At 41.2% G+C, this 21,195-nt stretch overlaps 1 protein-coding gene across 2 annotated transcripts in view; it reads left to right on the top strand.

Annotated features, from left to right (window-relative positions):
- The window catches only part of LOC148037847 (vacuolar protein sorting-associated protein 26B-like), a 207,855-nt gene that overhangs the window by 17,377 nt on the left and 169,283 nt on the right, over nucleotides 1-21,195 (top strand). For both annotated transcript variants that reach the window (XM_087676808.1, XM_087676807.1), the window contains exons 2-3: nucleotides 3,551-3,625; nucleotides 3,863-3,937. In XM_087676808.1, the coding sequence (XP_087532934.1) occupies nucleotides 3,551-3,625; nucleotides 3,863-3,937 (150 nt within the window). The remainder of the gene's footprint in view (nucleotides 1-3,550; nucleotides 3,626-3,862; nucleotides 3,938-21,195) is intronic.

The raw sequence follows: 21,195 nt of genomic DNA, 5'->3' as shown, positions 1-21,195 counted from the left end.
AGCAAGGATTTCAAGGGGGAGGGCTGTTATAAGGATATGTATTTTGAAACCTCACTTAACATGTGGATTAATTTTTAATCACATGATTAAGTAAATGTTGCACATGTGAGATGCAATTGGGATTAAAGTAAATTTATGAGCCTGGGACCGGAAGAAATCACGTGATGTCAAAGGCAAAAGTTGCTATAAGTTATGTCGCACAGGTACTTGGTGGTATTTGGTGCCAGTTGTTGGCCTAGGTCATCCATTTGGCCATAAGTGTCAGTTGATTGACACTAGAGAAGTGGCGTTTAATGGTACCTAACGCCAAATTGATGGTCAAAGATGGCGTAGAGATACTCGGGAATAGAAGTTGCCTAGCCAATTTAATTATTGACGAGTCAGATTATTTTTTAGGGCACCGAAATAATTATTAGATTAATTTTGAGTATTTAAAGGCTGAAAAATTAATATTTAATTATGGAAAATGTTGAAAAAACCATTTGGGAAGGTTGCCACTTATCAAAAATGCCCATGCAAGAGGAAAAAACGTCTTTAGAGGTTAGAGAGAGGTATTTTTATAAATTCAGCTTGCAAGCGAGAGGGATGGAGGGCTGCTAGTCTGATTTGCAGCCATTGGAGGACCTTCAATCAACAGTAGGAGAGAGCATTTACAGGCTGTTGAGGCAAGGCAGCAATAGTAAATGATTGATTTTCTTCAGTTCTTTGAACCTACATGCTATTGTGGCGGCAGGGTAGCAGCTGCACTTGACTGATTTTCAGTCATTCCTTGCGACAAAACTCTAAATTTTCTCTCTCTACAGCTTTCTCTCTCATCTCCCTGCCATTTCATAGCCTTGCTTCGAAGATCTCAGCATTTGGACCCTTGGAGGCTGAGAAATTGCAAATTTCTCTGCTGTAAACCCTAACTTACAGCAAAAACTAGGGTTTAGTAGCAGCCTCGAGAAGTGTGCTAGAAATTGGAAGCTCTAAGGCTTGGATTCAACAGGGCTGAAGCTGTTTTTAGCCTATTCAAGTGGAGGAACCAGCAAATAATTGAATTTGGGGTATTTTCCATCTCCTTCAAAGCGGGTGAAGGCCAATTGATTGCCTAAATGAAGGTGCAAATTAGATTAAAGACTTGCTGGTGATTCATCACAGCAAGGGGAGTTGGAATACTAAAAGGGATTGGGAGAATTTCATTGTAAATCAGCTTCATCTTCAATAAAGCTAAAGAAATACCGAAAGGGGCGCCAATTTTGGGGCCTATCGGGTGTGCATTATCCAAGATCAGTAAGTAAATTTGTATTTTCAGATTTGTATTTATTATTTGTTGCTGTAATTAAGTTATAATCAGGGATTTACCACCCTATCCAAGGAGGAAGGTTGGTTTCACTTCCTGTGTAGAAATCAGGATTTGTTGCAGGCAACAACCATCTAGGGCCTTGGGAGGTTGGCGATAGCAAGGAAACACCTTCTAAGGGCTTTCAATAGCATTGTTGATCAGGCATTAACATCTATGAGGGCTCAGGACAGTAGACAACTGCATTAATTGCAGAATTGATAGGCTAGCAATTAGTTGTGGGCATTTCATTGTGAGGAATCTTTGAATTCTCTCTCATCTCAGCATTCTCTCACCTTCTCTAGCTTCTGCTCAGCCATTCTCAGTAATTCTCAGCCATTTGGAGGAAATCTCAACCAAAGTTGGTGGACAGTTGCGAGAAATTTTGCTGTTAACCTTAACTTTCTATAGAAATTAGCATTTAACAGTCACCTTGGGACACCTGCCATTAGTCAAGGGCATTGTACATTGAAATCAGCACCTGCAATTCAAGGAATTTACAAGGATTTCAGATGTCAACTCATCCATCGTGAATTGGGGTAGCATTTGGCCAAGTTGGGATTCCATTTGTGCAAGTCTTGGGTGAAAATTAAGGGACAATCGGCTGGAATTTCTTGCTGATCAGTATTACAGCAAGGGGCTTTTGGATCAGGTGAGGAGATTGTGGAATCTCAACTTATACTCAATCCATTAGCAATTCAAGTCAAAGAAATACCACAAGGGGCACTAGTTTTGGGGCCAATAGGATGCCCAATGATCAAGATTGTTAGGGTAAAGTGTGCATTTCAGTTTATGTGCAATTGCTGTAATAAGTGCTTGATTAGGTTTTACCACCCTCCTTGTGAGCATGAGGCAAAATGTGGATGACCACCTAGCGGACTAAATTGGTTTGACCTAAAAACATGACGTGTTGCAAAACTAGACGCCCAAGATCTGGTGCTGAATCTCAACATGAATTGCTAGTTATTCATCAAAAGTGGCACTCCAATGTCTATTTTCCAGATGCATGAGTTGCCCTCTACAGATGACCTACTAGACGGTTGAATGCAAACGTCTCCTGGTTTTGATTTCACATTAGTACACTTGGCTCCCAACATAATTGACCAAGGTTGATTTTGAGCAAGAAAACCACCCAATAAAGTTACTTTACTTCTGAATATTTAACATGTTGGGACCCCCAAGCAGCTTCGTTGAATAAATCAGCTCAGCCTTGAATAATTGGAATGTGATTTTCAAAAGAGTTCCATTACCTTAGATACATTTATCAATATGTTCTTACTTCCAAATTAAGAGAGGTAGGTGAAATTGAACAAGGCCATGATGATGGACTGCACTATTTTGAGCCCTGCGTGATACAAAGGCCATGTGGAATATTCCAGTTTTTGCTTCAATTTCTGTAATAACCAACTTACTATACAAGGATATCATCAGTGTTTGACGGTCTAATCCTGCTGTAAAAATTTTACCTAGCCAAAATAATCTATGGCAACCACACGACTTCAAAGGTAGGAGCCTTATTTGCATGAGAGTGTGTGTATATGCGCACACACACAGCTATGTTACTAAAATTGTCAGATATTGAATTTAACTAGATGCCAGTCTGAGAGACTACTTTCTACCTTTGGTACCAGCCTTCACCATGGCTGAGTCTATCCTTGACCTCTAAAGAAGTGATAGAAGCTCAGCTCATCGGCCTACTTCTAAATAAGTATTCATACTGCATTTAGATGTTTGGGCTGCACCTACTTTTGGGTATTGATGACATGAGTGATAGTCTAACTAACAGTCCAAGTGATACATGGTGAAGTTGATGATTTTATCTTGTTTGAGGCATCAAAATGGTTATGATTGTACCAGTTATTTTTTATTCTCTTTTATTATAGATGTTTTGCTTATTCTAAGATTTTTGATGACTTGTTAGGTGTTCTGGTTTTCAGTTTGATTATGCAGTAGCAAAAGGGTTTTGTCTAGGTCATTTAATATACTATAACTCATAGGTGGATCTCTTAACGATAACCTAAAACCCTGTTGGCATCTTCTATATTTCATTAGATCTGTAGTGTCTAGAAATGTTGCATGAGAATGGTTTTATTTCTTCTAGTTGGAGGTCTTTGAACTTGCCAAATGTTTGGCACCCTTTGACATAATCATGCTCTCCAAATGTAGTTATGAATTTTAGTTCTGCTTTGAATTTGGTATGAGATATTTTACCAGTGTTGGTTTGTCCAGAATTTTATTCGAGGAGCATTGGCACCACCGTGTACGGTCACAATCGACTTTGCTGATGCTGACACTCGGCAGCAAGTACCTTTGTTAATTCTGCTGTGTTTGTAGGTTTAGTTTAATAATTCTAAGGTTCATGAAACACACTGCAGATCACTGTTCATCTTAAATTTCAAAGCTTGTGCTAACAACGTAGACAATCAGATGCCTGAAATCTGCTGACCACTTGGTTCAGTTTTTGGCACTTGCATTAAAAAAATTTAGGATTCTGCATGTTTTTACGAGGATACATACTTTTTAGCTTTGATAATGTTGCAGGTTAATGTGAGGAAGGAGAATGGACAGACGGTTGTGGTGCCTCTTTTTCACAGCCTTGAAAGTTTAGTGGGACAGGTAAACAATTGATGAAGTCATCCGAGTTTTTTCAGTTTAAGAGATGTATTGCCTTATTGCCTTACTGATTACCGATCTTCAAGAACGTTTCAAAGAGAGATTTTTAACATTGTTAAGAATGCCTTTAGAGAGCATAGTAGTGTTGTCTGAGAGCATTCTAGCACCGTTAAAGATATTTTAATTTCAAGATTTGGACAAGAGAGGTGTTAGTGGTAATGGCCATCTCATGGTTTTGAGCCCTGCACCAAGTTATTGAGGGACATTGGGAGCTTTGTTCAGTTGTGGTCCTTCAGGTCATTTTGGTCTACCTTTGTCCATTTTGTAGTACATTGTCCTTCTTTTGGGCCTGCCCATGTTGTTTGGGCCCAGGACAGGTTCTGTGCTTCTGTTTCAGGTTGTGTGAGACTTTTTGGTCACGAGCTTGTATTAGGAGAGCCCTGGCTGTGTGACTTCCTAATACACAGCTCTTATGTTCAGTTTTCTCATTCCCAGCACTCTCACTATAGTCACCCAGTGTGATGCATATAGGGGCTCTTGTTATATTGACCTTCTTCATCGCCAGTGCTGATTTTCCTTATCGCCTTCATCTTGCCTTCAGTTTTCTGTTTTCTGTTCTCGAATTTCCGCTTCTGCTTCCATTCTGACATGGTACCATCACCATGCTTCGTGGCAGCTGCTGATTTATGCGTGCTGGGTGATGCATTATCTGCAGAGTATCTGTGTTGTCAGCCTGCATCAGCCATCACTGAGCCCAGGCGGACACTACCAGCCCTGCAGCCTAGGCAATCTTAGTTTTGGATGTGGTAGTGATCATACTTACACACCTTCCTTCCAAAGGTATGATTTCTTTTGTTTGAGTTTGCTTACTACCTCAAGGGTTGTGAGACTTAAACATGGGAGGAATTGTTGAGCTAAAAATTCATTCCATACTAATTAGCTCTTTAAAATAGCCCCCAAACATGCAAATTACCAAAAGTGCCATTAAGCAGGGCATGGTTCTAGAGAATTTATGTATCCCACATGAAAAACCCTAATTTGGGAGGATCCTCCTACATCTATAAATAGATGGGCTGTTCACCATTCAGTCCTATCATTGTGTGCAGGTTTCTCACACATACGTGCAGATTTCAGCCGCCCACCAGCCACCTTCTTTCTGCTGTCCAGCCCCTGTCTACTGCAGCTCAACATCTTCTAGCTCTAGGTGCCAAGTCTACTGCTGCTGTCTGCTGCTAGGAGGTTCCACACAGCTGCTTTTTAGCTCAGCTGCCGTTGCCAGTTATTTCCTCATCTTTGACACCTTTCCTGCCTGCATTTGCATAATCTACTGTCAGGTGACAGGCTGCCAACCATCTGGGGACAGCTGGAACAGCTGCATTTTGCTGTTCTGCTGCTTTCCTGCATTATCACACCCCTTCTCTGTTGTCGCCTTGCTGTCTACAGCCTGTAGTGACCTGTTTTCAGCCTTCCTTTGCATTCCTATAGCTGTGATTGGTGGTTACAACACTCGGGATCCTTCTCCGGTGGACATCACCCTTCGATATCATTCACTACTTTGCCCTTGAGCATTTTGTACACTTACATTCATTTACTGCATTAATTCATTCACTTCAAAGTTCTCTTTTCTCTCTGTTTGTGTTGTGTTTTGAGTTTTGAGTTTGAGTTTTGCGTTTATTGTGCCATTGTTTGAGTTATTGTATTCTAGTCGTGTTCATATATTTTGTGTTACCTTTGTGCAAATCCTAGCATATCTTCACATGGTATCAAAGCTAGTGCTATTGTTGCGAGTGCAATAACTACAAATGCGGGTGATGATACAATTTGCATGGGAGTGAGCCCGCCACCTTTGACAAATAATTCAATCATAATAATGTGATGTCCATGAAGCACATAATAATAGAAGTGTCCAAATCCACCATCAAATAGATTGGACACTTATGCTTTTTGACCTTCTTTGACTTGCTTTGATCTTCTTTGACTTTAGCCTTCACAAAATAATGTTAACATAATCTCCCTCCAAGATGAGTGCGAGTCCCATGGTACTCACACCAAAAGTAGATGTGGAAGGTTGAGAATAGCCGATGAAGAAAGGGTCCTAATAAAGAGAAATAAATGCTGTTGATTAGTGTCTCCCTCCCTCCTCCCAGTTTTTCTACTACATCTAGAGTAGTTGGTAAGGCTGGCCATCTCTTTGATTAAGGAGGATATATGGCATTTGGGATGACTAGTGAACTATCTTTCTCATCGTAGTCAAGCCTAGTGTTAGGTTCATATAACCCTTTCGAGTCTTATGAATCAAAACCCTCCCTTGTTTCTTCTTTTGGTGTGTAGGATTCGGATAATTTTCAGTATGTCAATATCAATTGAGGGGGCTCTAGACGTAGATATACATCTATAGGTATACGTGGAACTGTATGTTCTATTTTTTTTGAGTATGGAGTTGACACTTCTCTATATACTTGCCTCTTGTCTCACCACGTCTCTTGAATTTTTTTCTTTTGCATTTAATAATCTAGGAGTGTACTTTACTTCTGCATCTAGCACTCTGGGAGTTGGGTCTTCCATCTTTGCTCCTAGTTCATTCTCTTTCTCTATACCCCATGTCACTTGTCCTCAGGTGAGTGTCACCTTGCACCCTGGTACATCGTTAGGGGGAATGCCACCCTTTGACATAGTGCCCCACCCACGCCTGTAAGTGAGCACATCTGTTTACCCTAGGATGGCAGTGATGGGTATCCCCCTCACTTTCCCAGGACACTACCTTGTTATCTATTGGCCTCTTAGATGCAGGGATTTTCATCCTTTGCTTATGGTGTGCCATCACATACTCCATGGTTCACTCCTGTGCAAGGATTCCCATCCTTTGCTCCACTTGTCCTTGTCCCTCCTTCATGGGCTACTCATGCGGTCACTATGCCCATGCCTAGTTAGTTCTCTCCTACTTTTGGATCCACAATGCATACTTTACATATGCATGGTGGGTGCTCTGGGATTCATTCCCAAGTATATTTCACTCCTTTACCCTATCCACCCTACCCACCTTTCCTATCCTACAACACTACCACTCTTGTTGCTACGGCCAAGAATGCCTTCACGGATAAGACTTGTTTTAATGGGTTGAGTTTCACCACTTAGTCAAACTTTATGCAACAAGTGCTTGAATCTTAGGGCCTTTGGGACCTAGTTGTTGGTCTAGAGTCTATGCTTGGATCCTCGACTAGCTCTTCTTAATCACATCTGTCAATGGAGATCTCGCAATACCATAGCCAATGTTGAGCTAATGTAGGGGTTGCTTCCTAAGTTCCACTCTTAGTTAGAGCATTTTTCCCTCACATTTGAGCATTGGAGTTATCTCATTGATTGCTATGCAGTGCAAGATTGCACTTGATGTACCTGTCTCGACTTCGAGCTTCAAGAGTTTTTCATTAAGGAAGGGGATGATTTGAAAGTCAAGTTGGTTGAATATTGGCGGTTTCTTGCTGAGTTTGCCACTACTAGCCCACCGAAGTGAGATGATGATGAGGTTACGTTCTTTTTGAATAAGCTGCTTGAAAAGTATTTCCACTTCATCCAACGTATCATCTCGTTTCCCCAATTGCCAACCTTCTATGACTTTGAATGTTAGTTCTTGCACTATGTGAGGTTGCATGATCAAGTCCACAAGAAGTCCTCCTCACCTTCTTATTCAAAGAGGGGTCTGGTTGGCTCTTCTTTGCAAGGGAAAACTAGAGGTGGCATGAACTCGTGGATTCGAAAGCAACTCAAAACAAGGGTCACATCTGTTTCTTAGGTGGAAGCAAAGAAATTAAACCTATCTGGAAGCGACTCCCTAAAAAGAGTAGGTTTTGCACACACTGCCATGAGCAAACTAATCTAGGAAGAATCACAAAATCCGAGACTAATAAAAAATACATGAGGCCATGGTAGCACAAATTCTTCCAAGTGGATATAGCAACCCATGACAATATAGAGTATGATAGATCATGGAACAAATGGTATCAAGTTCAATACCTGCTGAAAAGCTTGGAACTTGGGTTGAGGAAGAGCCTTTGTGAAGAGATTTACCAAGTTGTCTTCAGTGGGTATGTAAGACAATTCTATATCTCCATTTGACATCCACTCACGAATATAATGGTAAGGAACTTTGATATGCTTTGTGCAAGCATGGAACATTGGGTTCCGCACAATGACCAAAGCAATTTGGTTGCTAGTGTAGAGGTGTTCGATCAAGGAGATGAGTTGTCAAGTTTAATATGAAAAGTGAGGGTGCGACATTGCTAACACCTAGCAAGCTTGTAACCAAAGTAAAAACTACCACAACAATTTTGAAAATATAGAAATCAAAGCTCTAAAATCTACAAGACAATGTGTCTGCCAATGACCGGGTGTAGCTATAGCTCATCATGGCCAAAACTGGCTGACTATTGCAAAAGAATGGCGAATAATTGGCCAGCCTGCATCTGGCAAAGCATTTAGTGCTGGAAATGCTGATTGCCAGCAAATAACTAGTTGGGTTAGTGTGAATGCAGCCTCCGGTCAACTGAAAAAGAAACACATTGTGCTGGTTCTTGAATCCTAACACAGCCAGTGTGAACACACTAAAACTGACTGAGAAAGAAACACACTGAAGTGCATGCTCTAAAACGAGCTGCCTCCATTAAAATGCATGAAATGATTGACAGACAAAATGCTAGAGCTCCTAATGTACCTGTCTGACTTAGACTAAGGCTTAGAGGTAGAAGATGACTATACATCACACAAATGACTGCTAAAACAGAATAGTGCTGTTCTTCATTGATAAGGCAATTAAGGCATGTGCTCTGGCAGTGCGACTGTCCCATCGGATTTGCTCCTACCTTTGTTTGTGGAAGGTGGTGCTGGTGTTTGAGAAGCTGGCCTTGCTCAATGTCGATTATAATATTCCATAGATTCTTTGTGATAAGCACATGTTGCATACTGTAACCCCACATAAGTTGATTGGTGCCAAGGCACCAAGCATGGCCAATAAATTGTTATTGTTGCTGGCCATTGAAGGAATTCAGCAAGATATTATGCCTGAAATAAATGGAGAGAGAGAATATGAACCCTTGAGTGAGGGGTGCCGGACCATTGACAATATAACTCGCTGTCTGCTTATTGAAGTTGGATAAGATAGAAGCAGTAACTAATCTCTTGCTGATTGAAGGTAAGAGACAGAGAAACCATTGCTGAAATAATAGATTCAAATGGATATAATATTCCTTAATGTTGGCCATGAGCAATGTTGAAGTCAGTAATGGATGACTGGAATTTCCCTGAAAAGAGTGGACAGCAGCATATATAGATCAAAATTGCCCAATAATATGCCGAAGAGATGCAATTTGTCTTCAATGTTGAGGGAAATCAGCATGAACAGGCCCAAAAAGATGTCAATGCAAGCAGCCAAAGAAGATGATTTGAGCCAAAGGCCCAAATTTTGGCAGCCGGAAGGCGAAGAAGTGTGAAGATAGTGTCGGGAGGGCCGGTTTGGGTGCCGGGGAAATGAAATTGGGCAAAAGACCCAAAATTTTTTGACTCATTGAAGGTGAAATTGCAAAGAATATGAATAATTTTTATCCAAATGTTGCTTGATTTTTACTGAATGTTGAATTGAGCATCGAATGTGATGAATTCAAGCAAAATTTGCAAAAGCCCCAAACATTGTTGGGAAATTAAACAGAAATTTGAAGAATTGTTGTGAAATTTTTACCTAGATGATGCTCGATGCCATGACAAATGCCAAATTAGGCCTCAAATTAGATGATTCACCCGAAAGTGACAGAAGCCCCAAAATTTTTGGCAAAATTGGAAGTGTATGGTGAAGAACCCTAAAATCGATGATCATCAGCCACAAATTTCTGCATTTCGGTGAATGGATTCTTGAAACTTAATAGAAAGGCCAAAATTTCTTGGAAAGTGGGGCCTCGAGGAAAACCACCAATTTTACTTCAAATTGTGCTTAGGTGGAGTAGTTAGTGGGAATAGGGGTGGGCTGGTTAAGAGAAGAAAATGTTTGGGATGATACCTAGTGTTGAGGCTGATTGGGACAAAGGGTTGCTGATGTGGCAAGTCATGGCAGTGTTTGAGGTGGCAATAAGTTGACATGTATGGCGGTTGTTAGATGTGAGGCATGTGGATGTTGCAACCAAGGTGGTGGGTAGATTGCCAATGGGGATGTGAGCACGAAGAAGAAGAAGAAGAAGAAGAAGAGGAGGAAGAGGAAGAGGAAGAGGAAGAAGAAAAAGAAGAAGAAGAGGAAGATGAGGACGAGGAGCAGCAGCAGCAGCAGAAGAAGAAGGAGAAGAAGAAGAAGAAGAAGAAGAAGTAGTAGTAGTAGTAGTAGTAGTAGTAGTAGTAGTAGTAGTAGTAGTAGTAGTAGTAGTAGTAGTAGTAGTAGTAGTAGTAGTAGTAGTAGTAGTAGTAGTAGTAGTAGTAGTAGTAGTAGTAGTAGTAGTAGTAGTAGTAGTAGTAGTAGTAGTAGTAGTAGTAGTAGTAGTAGTAGTAGTAGTAGTAGTAGTAGTAGTAGTAGTAGTAGTAGTAGTAGTAGTAGTAGTAGTAGTAGTAGTAGTAGTAGTAGTAGTAGTAGTAGTAGTAGTAGTAGAAGAAGAAGAAGAAGAAGAAGAAGAAGAAGAAGAAGAAGAAGAAGAAGAAGAAGAAGAAGGGCCTATGAGACAAAGAATGACCATGTCATTTTGAATGGAGAACAACAATGAAATGAAAACGATGACTACTACAAATAATGACCATGTCATTTTGAATGGAGAACAACAATGAAATGAAAACGATGACTACTACAAATATAGGCTACAATCATGTACAAATTGATCTCTCAATGATCAATATGACTCTCTCTCTCTCTCTCTCTCTCTCTCTCTTCCCCCCAAAAAAATAAATAAATTTATATTTAGAGAGAGAGAGAGAGAGAGAGAGAGAGAGAGAGAGAGAGAGCTTTTAAGAGAGAGAGAGAGAGAGAGAGAGAGAGAGAGAGAGAGAGAGAGAGAGAGAGAGAATACACATGATAATCACAAATGAAAGTACAACGCTTGGAAGACTGCAATGAGCAATGCCAACACACTATTAACTTCAAAACATGAAATAAAGGGCATCAATATGGAGTCAATGGAATGCCCTACACGATATACATACAGAATGTCAATTGAGCAATTTTAGCAACTTGCCACATGTATGCATAACTAGCATAGGTGGTTGCAGAAACCAACCTTTCTTTTCAGAGAGGGTGGTAAAATGAAACCAGCCTTCCTTTCGTGGAGGGGTGGTAATTCCCTAATTACAACTTAGTTACAACAGTAACATTTATTACAATTGAAGAAGTTGATGTACAATGGGATTCTCTCAATCCCTTTCGGTATTCCAACTCCCCTTGCTGTCCAAAATGACCAGCAAGTCTTCAATCTGATTTGCCCTTTGATTTGGGATGTCAATTGGCCTTCATCTGCTTTGATGGATATGGAAAATGCCCCAAGTTTATTGATTTGCTGGTCCCTCTAGTTGAATTTGACAAAAAATAGCTTCAATCCTGTTGAATCCAAGTCTTCGAGCTTTCAATTTTTGGCACGCTTTTGGAGGTTGCTGTTAAACCCTAATTTTTGCTGTAGATTAGGGTTTACAGCAAAGAAATTTGAAATTTCTCAGCATTTCGTGATCACAATGCTGTAATCTTTCAAAGCAAAGCTGTAGAAAGGTTGGAGATGAGAGAGAATTCTGAGGAGAGAGAAAATTCAGAGTTTCTTCGCGAAGAATTGAAGAAAATCTGTCATTTACTGTTGCTGCCTTGTCTCAATAGCTTGTAGATGAGAACTGAAGAAAATCAGTGATTTACTATTGCTGCCCTGTCTCAACAGCTTGCAGATGCTGTCACCTAGTGTTGATTGGTCTTCTCCTGCCCTTGGCTGTCTCAGAAGGTCCTCCAATGATTGCAAATTAGACCAACAACATCTCCTCCCTCTCTCTTGCAAGTTGAATATACTAAAAATGCCTCTTTCCAGTCCCTAAAGACGTTTTTCAGTCTTGCATGGGCATTTTTGATAAGTGGCAACCTTCCCAAATGGTTTTTCTAGCATTATCCATAATTAAATATCAATTTTCAGTCTTTAAATACTGAAAATTAATCTAATAATTATTTCGATGCCTTGAAAAATAATCTAATTCCCCAATAATTAAATTAGCTAGGCAACTTCCATTCTCGAGTATCTTTGCGCCATCTTTGACCATCAATTTGGCATTAGGTACCATTAAACACTACTTCTCTAGTGTGTGCAACTGACACTTATGGCCAAATGAATGACCTAGGTCAACAATTGGCACTAGATACAACCAAGTATCTGTGCGGCATAACTTATAGCAACTTTTATCTCGGTCTGGATATGTGTTAGACACAGTTGATGCAAATTTTTGAGCAAATTTATCAGAAATTTTGGGGCTTTGATTTTTTTGAGGACATTGGCATATGTATTGCAGTCTCAGCCAATGATAGACTGTTTTGGTAAATTTGGGGCTAGAAATTTTGTGGATTTTGCTAATACAGTGTTGCTGAATATTAAATGCACCTTGGATTGCATGCATTAAAGACAATTTTGACAAAGTGCACCTGAGTGTACTAATTGCAGCAAGTTATCTGCTGAAATGTCCGGAAATTTTGAGATTTCCAGTTTGGTCCAGCTTGGACATTGCTCTTTTGCTTCTTTTGGTAATTGGTTATCATGGCAAATCAAGGAGGAGATGTCGTTACCTATGTATCCAAGGGGGATAGATTGGATGGAGACAACTACTCACTTTGGTCCTTCATGATGAAGAATGTGCTTGTGGCGAATAATCTTGGGATTATGTCAATGGAGAAGAAGTTAGGCCCAGAGTTGTGGCTCCAGCTACTCCTCCTCCAGGAGGACGTGGACAACGGGCACCTTAGCTTGCTCCACTTTAGCCACTTCTCCAAAGATCAGCATCTCAAAAAGCATGGGATATACGGGATGCACAGGCTTTGTCGCTAATAGCATTGGCAGTTCAATGGTCCATCATCCCCCATATTCGTTCAACACCTTCTTCATGAGAAGCTTGGCTAACTTTGGAGCAGATGTTTGCAAGTAAGAATGAGACTTGCATCTCTTTCTTAAAGAAAGAGCTAGAGATATTGAAAATGAATGAGGGTGATTCTATTCAGGATCACTTGAATAAAATTCAGGACTTGCGTGAGCAACTCATGAATGTTGATGGGTACTATTCACATGCACAGATGATATCTACTACATTGAACTCATTACCTCCTTTATACTTGGCTTTTCATACGGCCTTAAACCTCACCATGAGGATTGCCGCACAGTCAATCACTTTTCTTCAGTTAGTCAATTTGCTTCTAGAAGAGCAGTAAACAAGAAGACAGAAGGGCAAAGGCAACCAAGTAAAGAATGCTCCGTAAAGCTCTGGGACTTCTGGCACTTCACAAGCAAGTAAAAAACAAGGGGGCACGCAAGCCAAAAAGGGCAAATGCCATTATTGCAAGAAGCGAGGCCACTACATCACTGAGTGTAGAAAGCGCATCACCGAGGAGGAGGAGTCAAGAATGTCTGTTTCTGATGCTCCTTCCACTGCTATTAAGTCCGTGTCCTTTGTTGCAGACAGGGATTATTGCTTTTACACATGTAGTTATGACACTTCTTAGGCTGATTGAGCATTTAGCTCTACTGAGGATGCAAGCACTTGGTTTTTTGACAGTGGTGCTTCTAGGCATATTACATCTCGCAGAGATTTATTTGCTTTTGTTGGTGTAGCTCTAGTTGGCAAGTCTGTACAGTGTGCTAACAATGCATCATACCTTGTTAGAGGTATTGGGGAGATTATGCTCACAGCCATTGATGGCTCTATTCTCCGCTTACAAAATGCTTTGTTTGTGCCAGACATAAAGAAGAATTTGCTCTCTATTTTTTCTTTGGTATGTTGTGGATTGCAGGTCACATTTGATGATGACAGATGCATGGTGACAGACGAAGAACACATGACTTTGGTCTTGATTGGCACTTTATGTCATGGGTTATATGAGTTGGATGCTTTCTCAGTTGATAAATTAGCGTACTTGGCATCTACTCTTACTCGTTCTATGATATAGGTAGAGTTATGGCATGCTCGGATGGGGCACGTCAACTTTGGTAGCTTGATGCTCTTACAGCATACACAAATGCTAGATGGATTACCTCTTATGGAGAGACCTCCTGAGCACTTGTACGAAGGATGTATTTTGGGGAAAATGCATCGTTTTTTGTTTTCCCGTGATGTTGCTTTTAGAGCAACAGCCAGGTTGCAGTTAGTTCATTCGGATGTCTGTGGCCCTATGCAGACAAAGTCATTGGGAGGATGTTACTATTTTGTGACTTTTATTGATGACTTTACATGATTCTGCTGGGTCTATTCTTTGGTAGAAAAAAGTCAGAAGTGTATGATGCATTCTTGGCTTTTGTTGCACTTGTTGAGAACCAATCTTGTTGTAAAATAGAGACTCTTCGTTTGGATTGAGTGGGGGCATACATGTCCTCTATGCTGAATTCCTTTTTGAAGCAGAAGGGCATTGTCCATTAGTACCCTACTGCTTATACTCCACAGCAGAATGGGGTTGCAGAGAGGAAGAATCGGTCACTCATGGAGATGGCCAGATGTGTGCTGAAAGCAAAGAGCTTGCCATACAGTTTTTGGATGGAAGTTGTCATGTGTGCTTGCCATGTTTTGAACAGATGCCCCACCAAAGCATTAAAGAAAATTACACCTTTTGAGGCTTGGAACAGCCGGAAACCTTCTGTTGGACACTTTTGTACCTTTGGGTGTGTTGCATATGCACATATTCCACATGTACTCAGAAAAAAGTTGAATAACAAGGCTGTCAAATGCATTTTTGTGGAATATAGTAGTGAAAGCAAAGGCTACAGACTATATGATCCTGTCTCTAAAAAGGCGTTTGTAAGTAGGGATGTACTATTTGATGAAAAATCAGAATTGTCCCTTGTTGCTTTAGACATATATTAGGCTGCTTGTAATGTATTTGAAGGGCTGCTGCCCATTACATTTGGTGATTCAGCTGGAGTTTCAGCAAGTGAACTCAATGTTCATCCAGTTGCTCCTTTGGAAAATGCAGAAAATCAGCCATTGGCTGATCTGAATATTCAGCAAAGTGCTGAAACTGAAATTCAACAAGAGCTTATGCATAGTCAGGAGGCAAGAAAAATGCCTAGATGGTATTTATAGACTATGAAAGATAGTCATCTGGATGCAGCCATGGCTGGTCGTACTAGAAGGCAAGCTCGTATGCATGATATTGCACGTACCATGGAGTTTGTTATAGTAGCAAGCACAGTTGATGATGAGGAGCTTGAATGTTTCGAGGATGCACAACAGAGTGTGCATTGGATGGCAGCAATGCAAGCTGAATTGGATTCTATTACTAAGAATCAAACATGGAATTTAGTATCTTTGCCCTTTGGGAAGAAAGCCATTGGAACAAAATGGGTCTACAAGCTGAAACGGAATGCAGATGGATCCATTGACAAATATAAGGCAAGGCTTGTAGCTAAAGGCTATGCACAGAAGAAAGGCATTGACTATGAGAAGACAATTGCTCTTACTTCCCACATGACAACCATCATGTCTATGGTTGCTTTGGCTGTCCATTATGGATGGACTGTGCATCAGTTGGATATTAAAACTGCATTTTTGCATGGGGAACTTCATGAGGAAGTATATATACAGCAGCCCATTGGTTTTGCAGTTGAGAGATCGGAACACTTGGTTTGCAAGGTGAAAAAAACTTTATATGGTTTGAAACAAGCTCCTAGAGCTTGGTATGCAAAGATAGATGCTTTCTTGCTTAGCCAAGGGTTCATAAACAGCTCATCTGAGTCTATATGTAAAGAGGGGGGATCCATGCTTACATATGTGTATATGTAAAGAGGGGGGATCCATGCTGATCATTTGTCTATATGTTGATGACCTCTTGCTTACAGGGACACATGCTGATCAGATTTCAGCATTCAAACAAAATTTGCAGCAAACTTTTGACATGTCAGACTTGGGGTCTTTGCATTATTACTTGGGCATTCGGTTCATACATGATGCTAGAGGTATTGGTTTATCATAGTCAAGATACATTGGTAAACTTCTTGAGAAGTTTGGCTTACAGGATTGCAAGCCAGTCTGCACACCAATGGAACGTGGACTAAAGCTGTCATTACATGATGACAGTGATTTGTTTGATATATATACATATGCTCCAGCAGTTGGATGCCTTATTTACCTATGCAACACTAGGCTGGACATATAGTTTGCAGTTTTAGCCCTGAGCAGATATATGCATGAGCCACGCATGTCACATTGGCAAGCTATTAAGTGTGTCTTTCGTTACTTGTAGGGTACTAGATCTCTTGGATTGCTTTATGCCAAGGGGGGACCATTGCAATTACATGCTTACAGTGATTCTGATTGGGCTGGTGATTATGATTCATGTCACTCCACTAGCCACAATTATTTCTTTCTTGGATCATCTTGCATATCTTGGCTTAGTAAGAAACAATCCACTATTTTCACATCGTCATGTGAAGCTGAATACAAGGTAGCTTTCACTACCACAATTGAATGTGTATGGATTAGACGCTTGCTAGCTGATCTAGATGTATTTGTTATAGAAGTTACTCCTTTGTTCACTGACACTCAGAATGCCATTGCAATGGCATGGAACCCAGTGTTTCATGCACACACGAAACACATTGAGATACATTATCACTTTGTCAAAGAGAGGCTACATGCAGGTGATATCAGCCTTGTCTATTGTCCTGCCACCAGTAATGTGGCAGATATCTTCACCAAAGCTTTTTCTCGTGACAAATTTGAAGCATTTCGCAATGCTTTAAATTTGATCTCATTTGGTGGCGGATGATCATTGTACTCTTGATCACTCTTCACTCCAAGGGGATTTGTGGGTATTTCACTTACGCCTCACTTACGCCTATGCTCACATATGAGTATCGGTGATCAGTAGGATACTGGGGCACTTTTTACTCTCGGTATGAGAGGTTTTTTCCTGCAAACTTAGTCTTATTTCGTATGTGCTTATGTCACACACTTACGTGTGCTTATCGTTTTCGGGTGTGAACACCTGCTACAACCCTAAGGTTTAAGGGTTATACATTGTACTTTCTGTCAACACTCTTTTAGTCTATTGCATTGGCCGTCGTGCTTTACTCTCACACTATCTACTGCATTCTGTACTGAGCTTTGATCCTCTCTCCATCTCACAATAGTGACTAGTACATTGAATAGTGACCTCATGGCAAACATACTATTAGTGTAGTACCTTGGATGCATGCTGAATAGATCCGAGATCCAGTACATTCGAGAGCTGTTCATAACTGAAGGAGTGGAAGTGCTACCTCCCCCTTGAGCATTAGGCAACACTCTGGACCCTTGCTCTGCTGAACTTGATGGAGCCCGGCGGCTCTAACTGAAAGGCATGGCCATATGTGCTGAATTTGAATTTGCCTTCAATTCCGTTTGGAGTCTCTCTTGTATGGGTTCCTTCTTTGCTGTCTGTTGATCACCTTGTGTGGCTTTCATTTGCTCCTGTAGCTCCACATCCTGCTCTTTTTTTGGTCATTTCTTGCTTCATGGCTGCCATCTCTCCATGTTGTTTCCTTTGTTCTTGTAACAAATAGGACTCCCATGTTGACACTTTACCAATCGGAGGGAGGATTGAGGGTGACTAGTTTGACAGCTGCAGCAAAAGACTTTCTCCTCTCCATACTGCTATTGCTAGACCTAGAGGGGAGGCTGGTGAATCATGCCAGCAAGGGGTCCCATCTCTCCCCTGTTGAGAAACCCTTCACATGCAGTTTGCGTTCTGCGTTTTGCGTTTAGGGTTTCGCGTTTGGGTTTAGCGTTTTGCGTTTTGCGTTTTGCATTTAGGGTTTCATAGTGGACAGCCCCAAAAACGGACTTGGCGCCCACAGTGGGGTGCCACCCTAGACAGTTGACGCCCTCCCTTCGGGCGCCACCCTAGACAGTCTCTTGCCTATCTTTAGGTTGCCTTTGCCACTCATTCTTTATGGCTGATTCATTCAGTCTGTCACCTCTTCTCTTGAGCTTCTCCACTGCCCTCACACCCATTTAGGAGGACATTGCGGTTTGTGGTTCGTGGCTGTCTTCATCATCTTCCTTGTGCTATGGCACCCTTGTTCCCTTGTATCACATTCACTCCATGATTCAGATCTTCATCATTCCATTCATCAAATTTTCTTATTTCTTCTCTTCTCTTCTCAATGTTTATCGAGTTTACTGCGTGCTCCTCCCCGCAAACCCTATTGTCTCACTGGTACGTTGTCTTTTGACATCCCCTTAGGATGTTGTTCGTGGAGGTTTATAGAGCCCGGTTAGACTCTACTGTTGCGGCTGAAGGAGAAAAGAGGAGAGGGCTGCAATGAAAAGAAGACTGGGGGCTGGTATTAGGGCTTTGGAGAGAGAGAGAGAGGTGCCAATAGATTTGGGCATTGGGCAACATGCCTTTATTGTGGAAAGGACTGATCAAGTTTATTCCCAAAGTCCCCTTTCCTTTCAAACTTACTTGGTGGAGATCCATTTCATTGATGGGCTCAATGTATAAGATCTTCACGAAGGTGTTGGCAAACTGTCTCCATAAACACTTGCTTGATCTTGTCCATCCTTGCCAATATGGTTTTATCAAGGGCAGAAATATTCTTCATAATATCCTTAATGCACAAACGGCCATAGACTATGCGTGGCACTCACAACAAGATGTGGTTCTGGTGCAACTAGACTTGGAAAAGGCCTTTGACTTCTTGGAATGGTCTTTTATTGTAGATCTCATGGAAGCTATGGGTTTTGGACCTCGCATGTCAAGGTTGATCTACACCATCAGTATGGGTGCCACCTCCCGTGTCAGTATCGATTCGACAGGGTTATCCTCTCAGTCCACACTTCTTTGCACTTTCTACTCACCTTTTTTTTTCCATGCTATCACATCTTGTGGGTATGGGGCAATTAGTTGGTCTTTCTCTACCTCTATAGCAATAGTTTGTTGGTTAGGCATTGGCTGATGATACTTTCATGATTTTGAAAGCTGATGCTTCTAATCTTCGGTCAGCCGTGGATGTATGGGAGTTATTTGGACATGTGTTAGGCCTACGAATCAGCCCTGCCAAATCTTCCCTTATTAATTGCGCAGCCTCCAGTCTATGAGATTTAGGATGGTAGGGTAAGATTGTACATTACGGTGACATTGTTAGGCAGCTTGGTTACCCCTTGGGGGTTGATGTGCAGCCAAAAGTCTTGCTGAAATGGATATTGCAAAAATTGGAAGCCAACATCTTCTATTGGAAATCTCAAGCTTTGCCATTCCATGCGTCTCAAAGTAGCCCCCAGACTATTATGCTTCCTATGCTCACCTACTCCTTGCCGTTGCTGCCTTGGAATATTTAATCCTGGTGGAATTCATTCAAAAGGCTGGAATGCTTTGGCACTTACAAAGGGACCCTTTGCAAGCGTTGTAGCTAGGGTTTGGAGTCAATCCTCAACTTTTATAGGGATGGGTAAGCTTTGTGTTGATTTTTCTCAGTTTAGAACTGTGTGCTGGTTATAGCACTTTGGACCTTGCTCGCCTTTTAGGTTTCTTGGTTTTCTAGTACTAGGGTTTTCACTTTTTCTACTTAGTGTCAATACACATGATCATTACACTATATGCCTATCAATCCACCTATAAATCAGAACAACTACTTATGGACTTCCAGAATTTCACAAGAACAGGATAGCCATTACACTTTATTATCATACATGAACACATGCACAGGATTACTACTCCTTGTCATTGACACATTTTTGACAGAAAATTCATAGCACATTGGGAGTGACTTGGGAATTCATGCTGTTATCTTGGTGCAAGTATACCAAATAAATTTTCATTATCATAATAGAATATGTCTTTTTTAATTGAAGAGTGTGTACCCTTCTCTTGTAGAAGTGGAACACCCCAGAAAAATGTTTATAACAGCTCTGTGCTACACCTTAGCCTCAAATAGGACATTAGTTTCCTCTCCTCTTTGGAAGTGTCAACTCAGGTTAGGCTGCCAGTCTTGCAAGAACTCGAAGACTCTACCCCAGAGATCACTGTAGTCACATAGTACCCAAAAGATTCTTCTAATGATGCGAAAGGAGTCCAGACATCAAGGTACCACGGGGCAATAGGGTGGCTTCAGCCACCAAGGTCAATCCACAGTGTGCCATGCGATCAAATTAGGTCTCTCCTCTAATTCGCCTTCCCATGAAAGAATAGGAGAGACTACTAGAATTTCCATCGGCAATGAATTAGTTGCCTGTGTGTCCTCTACCAGATGCCAATGGGCCTTGGAAAGGACGATTTTCCATGAAGACACCAAATGGTTAAGAAGACCCGAGGCAAATGTAGAAAAGTGAGCCTCAACATTAAGCATGTGCAACCAAGAGCCTTGAATCCTTGTATTGCCATGCAAAAGACCTTGTTCTTTGAGGAAAGCAAGAGCAATAAGAGTCCAGGGTTGTTGACCAATACACAAGGCATGAAACAATGGCCAACGGAGAGCTGCCATATGGGTCCCTACATCCAAAACAGCCCCACCTCCCATGCGCTTGTTCTGGATTCTGATTGCCCTTGGTAGGACTGGGATCTTGTGGGATGTTTGACCCTTTAGTCCTCTTTAGTTAATCAGATCTATCACCTCATGATTAGAGACTGTGCATGGATTGCCAACAAAGCCAATTCTCTTTGAGGATTGCACAAATCTAAAGCTTGGTGGAAAATGATAATAATGGAGGGATGGATCAACAAGACGCCATTCAAATGCAATGTATTCATTTGGAGAATGTTGAGTCTTCTTGTCACAGATTCATTTCCTGTCCTTTTGCGCAGAAGATTTGGACCCTTCTCTTGGACATTTGGCTTGTGGTGGTGGGCACAAGGATGCGTCCACTTGACTAGGTTTTTGGAAAAGCTAAATACAATGGTTTGCCACAAGCTCCCATGAAGATTTTGTTTCACTTTTTCAGATTTTGAGGTTGCTGCCATTTTTGGGTCAATCACAATGCATTCATTTTTGATGCTGCCTCAAGCATTCAACGTCATGTTGCGAAGCTATGCTGATATCTTGGTTAGAGAGGATTTAGTTCCTTGGCATATGGTAATCTTCTATGTTCCTTTGCTATGA

The sequence above is a fragment of the Lygodium microphyllum genome, chromosome 4, assembly GCF_053477565.2.
Source record: "Lygodium microphyllum isolate KBCC chromosome 4, Lygodium_microphyllum_v1.1.10, whole genome shotgun sequence".
Classification (NCBI taxonomy): Eukaryota; Viridiplantae; Streptophyta; class Polypodiopsida; order Schizaeales; family Lygodiaceae; genus Lygodium; species Lygodium microphyllum.
This window is presented reverse-complemented; position numbering and strand designations above follow the sequence as displayed.